The sequence below is a fragment of the Ascaphus truei genome, chromosome 4 (genome assembly GCF_040206685.1).
Source record: "Ascaphus truei isolate aAscTru1 chromosome 4, aAscTru1.hap1, whole genome shotgun sequence".
Classification (NCBI taxonomy): Eukaryota; Metazoa; Chordata; class Amphibia; order Anura; family Ascaphidae; genus Ascaphus; species Ascaphus truei.
In genome coordinates, this window is record NC_134486.1 from 252,049,664 (window position 1) to 252,061,898 (window position 12,235).

A 12,235-nucleotide genomic window follows, 5' to 3' on the forward strand; every position below is an offset into this window, starting at 1 on the left:
TGAATCTGGGGCTGATGCGGCCTCCGCACCTCGTGAGGTAGAGCGGCCGAGATATCTGTGTAAATCACCTTCTTTTTTCTTTTTTGCGCTGAGCGGGGCCATCTCGGGTATTTGAGTTGTGAAATACTAGCTTTGCTGTATTTTAAATATCGATTTTGTGCTTCCTAGCTGTGTAATTATAGGAGGTGGGGGACGGAGCTCAGTTTTATGCTACCATCCTCTCCAACCTCGCGCATGCGCCTCACGTTTAGATTCTTTAAGTCAGAAGGGACGGAGACATCGTATCAGAATTATAAGGAATGTACTGTAACAAAAATTGCAAAAGGGCAATCAAATTAGCAAAAATGGATAATGAAAAAAGGATTGCAATAGAAAGTAAGGTCAACCCTAAAAAGTTCTTTAAATACCTTAATAACAAAAAAATGAGAAAAGAAAATATAGGACCCTTTCAGTGTGAGATGGGTAGGCAGATTATTGAAGATAAGGAAAAAGCTGAGGAATTAAACAAATTCTTTGCCTCTGTGTTTACCAGGGAAGAATCAAGTTCAATAGTAGTGCCGCAGGAGGAAACCACAACCTCCATATTAATGAACAATTGGTTAACTGAGGAAGAAGTTCATAAGCGACTTGAAAAAATTAAAGTAAATAAGGCACCTGGCCCCGAGGTTCTCAAGGAGTTAAGCTCAGTAATAGCCAAACCATTATATTTAATATTCAAGGACTCTATTTCCACAGGCTCAGTAACACAAGATTGGCGTAAAGCAGATGTGGTGCCTATATTTAAAAAGGGAGCTAGATCACAGCCGGGAAATTACAGACCTGTAAGCCTGACTTCAATAGTAGGGAAACTACTTGAAGGTTTAATACGGGATAATATTCAGGAATACCTAATGGAAAACAAAATTATTAGTAATAGTCAGAATGGATTTATGAAGGATAGATCTTGCCAAACTAACCTTATTTGTTTCTTTGAGGAGTTAAGTAGGAATTTAGACCAGGGTAATGCAGTTGATGTGGTCTACTTAGATTTTGCAAAGGCTTTTGATACGGTTTCACACAAGAGGTTGGTGTACAAAATAAAGAAAATTGGACTCAGTAATAATATATGCACCTGGATTGAAAACTGGTTAAAGGACAGACAACAGAGGGTTGCCATAAATGGAACTTTTTCAGGTTGGGCTAAAGTCGTGAGTGGAGTACCTCAGGGATCGGTACTGGGACCCCTGCTTTTTAACTTGTTTATTAATGACCTGGAGGTTGGGATCGAGAGCAAAGTCTCCATCTTTGCTGATGATACTAAATTGTGTATGGTAATAGAATCAGAGCAGGATGTCATTTCTCTTCAGAAGGACTTGGAGAGACTGGAAACGTGGGCAGGTAAATGGCAGATGAGGTTTAATACTGATAAATGTAAGGTTATGCATTTGGGATGCAAGAATAAAAAGGTGACTTACAAATTAAATGGAGATATATTGGGGGAATCATTGATGGAGAAGGATTTAGGAGTGCTTGTAGACAGCATGCTTAGCAATAGTGCCCAATGTCATGCAGTAGCTGAAAAGGCAAACAAGATCTTATCTTGCATCAAACGGGCAATGGATGGAAGGGAAGTAAACATAATTTATGCCCCTTTACAAAGCATTAGTAAGACCACACCTTGAATATGGAGTACAATTTTGGGCACCAATCGTAAGAAAAGACATTATGGAACTAGAGAGAGTGCAGAGAAGAGCCACCAAATTAATAAAGGGGATGGACAATCTATCTTATAAGGAGAGGCTAGCTAAATTAGATTTATTTACGTTAGAAAAGAGGCGTCTAAGAGGGGATATGATAACTATATACAAATATATTCGGGGACAATACAAGGAGTTTTCAAAAGAACTATTCATCCCACGGGCAGTACAAAGAACTCGGGGCCATCCCTTAAGGTTGGAGGAAAGGAAATTTCACCAGCAACAAAGGAAAGGGTTCTTTACAGTAAGGGCAGTTAAAATGTGGAATTCATTACCCATGGAGACTGTGATTTCAGATACAATAGATTTGTTCAAAAAAAAGGTTGGATATCTTTTTAGAGGGGAAAGGTATACAGGGATATACCAAATAAGTATACATGGGAAGGATGTTGATCCAGGGATTAATTCGATTGCCAATTCTTGGAGTCAGGAAGGAATTAATTTTTCCCCTTAATGGGGTTTTTTTGTTTGCCATCCTCTGGATCAATAAGTAAGTATAGATATAGGATAAAGTATCTGTTGTCTAAATTTAGCATAGGTTGAACTTGATGGACCTACGTCTTTTTTCAACCTCATCTACTATGTAACTATGTAATGATGTAACACTGGGAAATAACACTATATTGTTTAAGAAGTCATACCTAATGCAGTGAGAAATAAAGACCAATTTAGGAGAAGGCCCAGGTGTCTCTCATATGTGTCTGGAGTACAGTTTAATCTATTTGGAGGTATATAAGCCCTCTCCTAACTCCCCTCCCCCCTCTCCCTCTTTCCCCCTCCCTCTCCCTCTTTCCCCCTCCCTCCTCCCTCCCCTCCCTCCCTATTCCCCTCTCCCCTCCTCCCTCCCCTTCCTCTCCCCCCCCTCCCTCCCCTTCCTCTCCCCCCCTCCCTCCCCTCCCCCCTCTTTCCCCCTCCCTCCTCTTCCCTCCTCCATCTTCCCCCCTCCTCCCTCCCCTCCCTCTTCCCCCCTCCTCCCTCCCCTCCCTATTCCCCCCTCCTCCCTCCCTCCCCTCCCTCTTCCCCCCTCCTCCCTTTTTCCCCTCCTCCCTCTTACCTCCCTCTTTCCCCCTCCTCTTCCCTCCGCCTCCCTCCTCCATCTTCCCCCGCTCCTCTTCCCCCTCCTCCCCCTTCCCCCTCCTCTTCCCCCCTCCCTTTTCCCCCTCCCTTTTCCCCCTACCTTCTTCTCCCCTCTTCCCCCCTCTTCCCCCCTCCTCCCTCTTTCTTCACCCTCATCCATCTCTCTCCACTTCCCTCTCTTTCTCCTCCCTCTCCCCTCTTTCTCTCTCTCTCCTCTTTCTCCCTCTCAACACCCTTTCCCTCTCCACTCTTTCTCCCCCTCTCTTCCCCCCTCCAACCCTCTCTTTCCCTCCTCCTCCCTCCCTTTCCCCCCTCTTCCCTCTCTTTCCCCCCTCCTCCCTCTCTTTCTCCCCCCCCCTCCTAATCTCTCTTCCCCCCTCCTCCTCTCTCTTTCTCCCCCCTCCTCTCTCTTTATCACTTTACAATTTCCAATGAGTCAATATAAACTACTACACTCCTGGTTTATACAACATCACTTAAGTTTATTTCCCTCTGGAAGAGTATCCAAAAAACACTTAATGAAAACATACAGCCAAAAAGATGAGTCCTATCATGATGCAGATTATTTAAATACTCCTTAAAACCCCGTTTTGGAACCCATAGTCAGCAACATTTTCAATGTCTGTGCTACGTGAACCCTTAAAGTTGCAATGCTCAAGTGTCTATTTTATTCACTAAGCACTCATGTGGTTACTGTTAGCAGTTATTTGTTTTGCTTTGAGAGAAGCAAGTACGCTGCGGAAGTGTGAAACATTGGGAGTACAAATCCATTTCCACTAGTTGGTCTGAATTTCTTTAGCTTCTCATATACAGAGGTTCATGTTTCCGTACACCCAGTTTTATTAAAGCAAGGGTGCCTCCTAGTGGCTCATAAGAAAATAGCAGCATGCTGAGAGTCGACATGTCTTTGCCATACAAAAAATATGTAGCCTGATTTTAACCACTCCCAACAAATGTTAATAATCCAGTTCTAACATATAGGATCACTGAGATGATGGTGAAGTTTGTGTCTTTTATCTAGTTGAAACTATTTTAAGGATGGGAAGTGCTTGTTCTCTTTCACCCTGCCATATTAGATATAGGGAGAGAGAGACCCACTTGTACAGTATGAAACGATTTTGATAGGCAGTGGTGGCTTGAAGGTGAAGCGAGAGGTTTTCTTGTGTGTCACATGCTTATTATTACTACAGTTCTTTGTAAGTTATTTTGCAGGTGTTGTGTGGGGTGCAGATGCCAGGGATTGAATACATATTGAATCGACTAGTTATGCAAAAGTCATATCAAACTCTTTCTTTGTTTTCTACACAATAACTTTGCATCGAGATTTTGCTTTCTTCTTAGTAACCTCATGATATACCCTAATGATATTAAGACAGTTGAGCTTTACCATCTGAATTTGAAAAATGCATAAATTAATTTAAATGTAGTCCCACCTTTGGTCTCATAGTCTACGTTAGCATCCTTCCTACAGATAAACAACAGTTCACTCTCCCAAACATCACCCAAATGCCAAAAAACACCAGTAGATGTTTGACCTTTTATTTTTAATTGGAAACAGAATTCACACTCAACTTCTAATGTTATGAAAACAACATGAACCAATTATAGACACATAACATGTATTTGGAATCTCACCCATGAGACATTACTATTTTATGGTCAAATATTATTGGCTTGCTTTTGCTGGTGTCTGCGCTTCACAGACAATGTATTGCTGCAAAATGTGTGCAGAAAGATAGAAATATGACTACAGCTCAGTTTCTTTTATTAATTCAGGGCAGTGTTTTCTACAAAATTTGGGGATAGACAAATACAAACCTGGATAGGAAAACAAACAGATGGGGAGACAGATCAATTTTGAATCGTTGTACTGACATTAACTGCACTTCCTGCATTGTTCAAGGTCAACTGCTTGAGACATACTGTTGTGTTTAAATTTAATATCACAGTCCAAGTTTATGAATTGAGGACTGGTAACAATGGTTCTAAACTTGCTGCCAGTTTTTCCTCATTGTTTCTTTTCAGCTAGTTTATAAATGGCAGAAATCTACAATTTTTTTGACATTTGTAATTGACCCAAGAACAAATCAGTTAGTGACTGAGGAAAAGCACATGCATTTTCAGCATGTTCAAATCTCTGCGATTTTGGGTGCGAGGGGTTCACAGCTGTAAGATGTTAGACTATCATTAAAACAATGTCAAACACTCAATATCTGGATGACTTCCATAAAAAATAAGAAAAAACTTGGCATATTGAATTATTTGAACGTGTTTTTCTTGCTGTAAGAAATGTACGCACCCAGTGACAAATCCAGATTTAAGGGCTATCGGATATTTCCTGGTTACAAGGCTCTGTCCACAAGCCTTACCTCTAACCACAGCAATCCTTGCCCACTATCTAATCTAAAGTGTTTGGTGGAGGGAAAAATACATTAGGGAACATGTTACACTTTTAGACACTTATTCTATCCATCGGGATAGAAAGGTGAGAACAGTCACTCTTCATAACCTGTTCCTTCTTTTTATTTTCAGGCCCAAAGGGAAAAGAGATGAAACAAAAAAGACTAAGCAAAGAAGAAAGGATGGAGACGTGCAAAGGAAACCAAGGCAGAGAAAGCAGGAGAGAAATCAGAGAGGAGAGGGAAAGCAAAGAGAAGTCAGAGCCTAGCAGACAGAAAGCGCAGAAGATGCCGCCACAATCTTTATGCGCTATTATTGGACGTTGAAGGCCTCACACGTGTGACAGGCTTCTGATGCTGCTATATTGATCACTTTCCCAGTTGACTAAACCTCCAGACGGAATGGACTTTTCTAATACAGCTAAGCTCTAAACAGCATTCCAAGCCTCTCTCCTCCTTTCTGGGGAAATAAAGTTGAAAAAGGAGATTAGTGGGAGCCAGGAATCAAACAAAAATAATGATGCTGAAAAGCGTGCTGGGGGTGCTCTAACCGTGTATGCTTCCGTGCATCTGCAAAAGACAACTAAGACTTTTTGTATGTAATTATTAATAGTATAGATGATATATCATTATAAGGAATGACATCTGGATGAACAACTTTTTCTCCCTATTGTAAAGTATTTTTGAAGCTGTTTTTTTTTTGTTTTGTTTTAAGTAATAGGATATATGCTGAAGTCTGCAGCACAGTTTCCTCTAACACATTTTTGTGGTTATATCATAAAAAAAAAATATATATTTCCACATAACATACATTGCTGAAGAAATAGGAATGCCATAATCAGAGAAGTAGTGATTACCTCACTCCATGCCAATTTCAGTATCCATAATACAGTCGTTACAGATGTAGCAGATGGCATTGTACCCATTAACGCAATGCGTTGTGTTAATGCTGGCACATTATTTAACGGTAGTGTTATTGAAAACAGTGCTGAAGGCGAGTTATTTACTGTGTTATTTTGTGTGTTAACTTGCGTTAATGGGGTAATAACGTCTGCTTCATCTGCATCTGAACTCCGTATTGGCCGTGAGTTGTTGAAGCCTCACATAACTTGTATCAAATGATATTTAGTTAGTACTGGAGGGTGAGATGTCTCCCAGATGTTTAATGCAAAAGACACCAACTGTAAGGCCCAACACTAACTTGCCAGCAAAGCTGCTCACTTTTGTAAAATGGTTAGACATATTTTAATTTATTAGCACTCTCTCCAGTAAGTATTTTATGATGGCTAACCTGCTTCCATCACAGTCAAAAGTGTGTGAGTTCGTTTTGAGTTTTATGAGTTAGCGGTTGTTCTCTCAGGCACTTACAACCTGTCAAACAAACCGAGTGCATTAAGTTGCTAGCAACATCACATTTCACAATTTTCGCTTGCTCATCTTTGGCAGAAACCCAAGAAATATAGATTAGATAAAACAAGCAAAAAGACACTATGGATATGAATATCATTGTGAAGATGCGTCTCCAAAGTTAAATTATTACAGATGCAGAAGAGTAATAAGTCAATGACCCACAGCATACTTTTAAACGTGTTCTATTGGCCAGGTGTATATTGAACAACAGCTGTCTTTGTACCACATAATGTCCCTGAGCAACTACAAACACCCCCAAAAATATCAGGGCTTACCTAGCAACACTTTTACATTGAACAAATTAAAAGATATATGATATTCAGATACATTATAAAGCAGCAGTTGGCAACCGTACAGAGCTTGTAGTGATTCTTTCTGTGCAGCCTTGGAGAAAGTTATTGAAGGAAATGTTATCATGCTTCGCTAGAAAAGCTGTTTAATGTATTGAACATCAGAATGGTTTCCAGACGGACATGGTGTCCCAGACATAATTGCTTTTTGTGCAGGGCAGCATGTTCTATGCCTTTGCTTTCATTTTACTGCTATATCTATCATGCATCTGTCTGCATGTTAAAAAATCTTCCACTGACCAAGACCTTTTAATCCCTCTGCTGCTGGTGGGGCCTTCAAAGCATTGCTCTGCGAGTTGTTGCAGGCGCTTCCAACAGAAAAGGGGGTTAAGTTGTCAGGGGCAGCAGAGCTAATAAAGAGCAGAGAAGCGATAGGTCATGGAAGCATTGTATTTTTTTTTTCCAGTCATAATATCTTCTGGAAAAGCTCATTTTTGTTTTATAATCTGCTTGTCAATGAGCATGGAGGAAAAAGGGATACAACGTCATTAACATTGTGTATCTATTGGAAAGAGATGTCACTACAATAAATACTGTATACTTCTGTACAAAGTTGTCTTTTGGGCTCTATATTTGGAGAGACAAAAAACCTTCTTAGCTTGTTTTAACATTGCTGGCTAATTAATAGTAACACTTTCATCTGTTCGGAAAATTGATGGAACTCATAAGTGTTTGAGTTATGAGCTTTTGTTGTGTGACTTGCATAGCTCTTCAGGAAGATGAGACTGCAGAAATGTGTCCGCAATATTTACTAACCTGTTAACATTGGTCCATTGGACCCTCAAAAAGAATTATCTTAAAGGAGCAGTCCACCTACCTACATTTCTTAACATGTATAGGAAGCTGTGCGTCTCCAGAGCTGAACCATGTTCATTTCAGCTCCTGGGACCCTCTGCTTACTGAGATATTTATGGGGGGAAATGTTGTCAGGTACTCACCTCCAGGAGAAACAAAATGGAGGTTTAAATGTCACGTGGGCAAATAGGAATCCGCAACATCATTTGTCACAGCTTCCTACTAGAATGCATCACATGGGGGCAATTAAACTTCCAAGAGGTACAAGTAGCACCTTCTACGTTTAGTATCTCGGGAAGCAGAGGGTTCCCGGAGTTGAAATTATTGAGGTTCAGCTCCGGAGACCCTCTGCTTCTCACGCAGGCTGAATAAAGGGGGGAGCATTTAACATGGAATGCTACGTTAAGTTGAACACAAAAAACAGTAAAGGTAATAAGCCTGTTGCACATTAAGAAAAAAAAATTCATCTAAAAAAATGTATATATATATATATATATATATATATATATACATTAGTGTGATAAAAACATCCACCAATGGAGATTACACCCAAATGAACCCCACAGAAAAGTGGGTGGATAACAAAACACCTGTTTAAGTTTGAGTTACACTTGAGGATGTGTCATAAGCTTCAAAACCTTTAAAGCAGCCCTCCACTCTTCTATCAACAAATGATATATAGGGACACATTTCCTTAGCTGCCTAGACCCATTGGTCACCTCACTGACAATGAGCTGGAATAGACTATATGGTGATGCTTAGCACCATTAAAAGCATGGCCTGTAGTGTCTGCATATACTTTGCAATGCTATCTCCAGACCCTACAACATTGTGTGTGTATAAAATAGATAACACTGTTCCTCTATTCATTCTATATGGATCTACTTCCAAGCTCTCCCTATAGAAGTCCCATAACCTATGCAGTTTACCACACACAAATAAGCTTTCTATGTAATAAGTCTCACAGGAGCCAAAAAACATAGTGTACCTGCTAAATAGGTACATTTGGGCAGTATGTAGCTACCTTCTTTAATTTGTTTTACGTTAATAGTACAGTGATATATTCAGAAATACAGAACAGGTGTTAATTGGGTATTGGGCACATACGTTTATTTTCTCTTCTTCCTCACATTGTAAGTATAGCCATGGCTGGTCCTGGCTATCTTTCTGCCTCCCTGTCACGTAAGCCCTAGTAGCTACAGGCAATGACAGGCTATCCTGTGGGTTTACCCCTCCTCATGCTGCCTCTCTGAGTGACGGGGGTGGAGGTGAACTGGAGTCTGTGTACAGCCAATAACGGGGCATACCCTGTGACCTCCCCCTTCGTGCCTTAGGGAGGAAGTGTCCAAATTATCAGTTGAGCTCTCCCCCTCTTGGGGTTAAGATTGAACAAATGATGTATGGTGCTCTAAAACAAAGAAAACAGCACTGTTGAATGATAGAATGGCAAAGTCTAATATGGATACCCCTCCAATAAGTAATAGTTGTGCTGAAAAATAATTGTCCCAAACAGATGTATGACTAGTGTGTTAAAATCCCACGTAGCAGTGTAGTAAGGATACTGTATTAACCACCTGCAGGTGACCAGTACTAGTGTAACATCCAATTCAGAGGGAACAATAAATAATAATTAATCAGCATCCAAATGATGGTGTAATATGGAACACAGGAATGAACTCACATGAGATGTATGTCTCCAGATGGTAGTGAGTCCTTGAATCCAGTGGTCCAGGGGTATAGGTGTGCATCCGTCTGTAGAGTTGAATAAGCCAGAAGAGAGAGAGAGAAAACGAAGCACTACATCCAATGCTAGTAGGCCAGCAAAAAACAACAGGAGTGCGTTCCCACGATAAAAAAATAAGGCTATTTTAATGGATCATAGCAGCAAACAATACACCAACGCGTTTCGGACTATAGAGCCCTTTATCAAGGTGAATAAAAAAAGTACTTACCGGAGTGTATTAAATACATGATCATGATGCGACCGCGGCCAATCCCCGCCACTTCCGGGTGAGTCAAATGACGCGGGGCGTATGACGTCAGCGCGTCAGGATCATTGGTACGAAAATAACAAAAAACTTTATTGACAATCAACACTGTTACTCCGGCATCAGTAAAGCTAAGGACATACAAAGTGACTTGAACATACGTTTAAAAAAAAACTCACACATAGAGTAAAAAAAAAAAAAAATGCGATCGCCTTAGATATTGAGTATATCTATACTCTACTGCAGTAAGGTTAATATGTTTGGAATGGTCTAAGGATAAGCGATCTGCAGATATTCATGTAAATATTCTAATAAATAATATAATGAAAAATTGAAACATGAATATAAACAATAATTGATAACAACTGCAGATCTGTATATTCCTAGAAACCAATACATACACGGAAATGTATTTATAGGTACATTTTTAAAAGGAGTTTTTTGTGTGGAAAACAAACTGGGAGAGACATAATTGGCAATAGTTTTTGCCTTTTTGAAAACTAATTTTTTTTTTTTGCCAATCTACAAAGAGGGACCCAAATTCGTTTTCAAAAAGGCAAAAACTATTGCCAATTATGTCTCTCCCAGTTTGTTTTCCACACAAAAAACTCCTTTTAAAAATTTACCTAAAGGAAGTTTCACCTGTTCCAAATGTAAGTCATGTAAGTACATGGAAAGCAAATATGAATTTACTTCATGTAAGACAAGTAAAACATACCATATAACTTCCTTTATTAATTGCGATACCACGTTTGTGGTTTATTTGTTGAGATGTGGGTGTGGAAAGCAATACATAGGAAGAACTATTAGATCATTAAAAACTTGAATACTCGAACACTTATGCCTGATTGTCAAAAAAGATATCAACCACCCACTGTCCCAACACTTCAACAATTGTAATCTGGATAATGTGGATACTTTTTCATTCTTAGGTATAGAGCATGTACCATGTCCAATCAGAGGGGGTAACAGGTTAAGTATCCTAGACAAAAGGGAACTATTCTGGATTTTCACCCTTCAGACCCGTATTCCCAATGGTCTCAACTCAGACTGGGATATAGGGCCCCTTCTTCATGATACATAAGAATGAATCAAAGAATTATGGGCCTCATGCAGTAAGCCCCGATACAAAATTTTCGGCACGAATTGCGAAAATGTATTTTTTGGGCGATTTGCCCTCGCAGTATTCAGTAAGGGCCGAATCCTTCCGATCCCTGCTGAAGCACTGCGAAAGCAAAGCTGCCGATGAGCTGTGGCGATACAGCCTGGCTCCCGATAAGACTCCCGATAAGCCTTTGGTGCCGATAGATGTTTGCAGCTGAGAGAGACAAGCCGCTCTCTCAGCGCAAACTTCGGCACCAAAAAAAGTATTTAAAAACAACTTTTATTTATACTCTACATGTGCAGGGGGTCTTCGGAGCTGAACCGCGTTGGTTTGAGGTCCGGGGACCCCCTGCCCCCCGAGATACAGGCCCCTTTATGAGGTGCCGGTATCCCTCGGCGTTTAAAGGTCCCGATCACGTGACCGCGGCCTGTAAACAAACCAGAGGGATACCGGCACCCCATAAAGGGGCCTGTATCTCGGGGGGCAGGGGGTCCCCGGACCTCAAACCAACGCTGTTCTGCTCCGGAGACCCTCTGCACATGTATAGTATAAATAAAACACACACACATCAATAAAGACTCGTTCCTTACCTTGGCGGCTATGTGCAACGGTAATGAAGCAGCATGAATGTCTTTTTAATTATACTGTACAGTGAGCAGGGGGTCCCCTGAGCTGAACCGCATTGCTTTGTGGACCAGGGACCCCCTGCTTCCCGAGTTACAGGCCCCGGTATGTGTCATCGGGTGGCAGTGTCGCCGCCATGTTTATAGCGTCCCCGCAATAAACATGGCGTCCACACTGTAACCGATGGCCCAAACCGGGGCCTGTAACTCGGGAGGCAGGGGGTCTCTGAGCCACAAATAAATGCGCTTCAGCTCATGGGGCCTCCTGCTTCCGCACAATATTATTAAAATACATTAATGCTGCTTCATTACCATAGCGGATAGCCGCTAAGGCAATGAAGGGGTTAACGCATAGTAGCATGTTTATTGGGGACAAATGCCCCCAATAAACATAGCAGCAATACACAACATACAGTATAGTAATGGGCAGAATGACTATTATCCACAAATGGATAATAGTGCAGTTGTCCATTTACAATACATACACAACAATAAAGACTTTAAATACATATAGCACTCACCCATGTCCCACTGCCACGATGAAGGCCATCCTCATCTTCATCCTGCCCATGCCCCATCCGCTTCTGCAAAACAAACACAAGAATTACAACATCCAAATTAATGTCCCCTAACCCCTTAATCACCATAGCGGTTATTAACCGCTACAGTTATTAAGGGGTTAAGCCACCATCACCCACATACCCTCCCCCACAAAGCCCCCCAACCACCCTCACCCAATACCCAAAGGGGAG

General features: G+C 41.0%; 1 protein-coding gene across 1 annotated transcript in view; it reads left to right on the forward strand.

Annotated features, from left to right (window-relative positions):
* RSPO3 (R-spondin 3) overlaps positions 1–7,512 on the forward strand; it is a 125,844-nt gene extending 118,332 nt beyond the window's left edge. The window contains exon 5 of the mRNA XM_075597265.1: positions 5,346–7,512. Within this exon, the coding sequence (XP_075453380.1) occupies positions 5,346–5,481 (136 nt within the window). The 3' untranslated portion in view covers positions 5,482–7,512. The remainder of the gene's footprint in view (positions 1–5,345) is intronic.
* Positions 7,513–12,235: the final 4,723 nt, after the last annotated feature.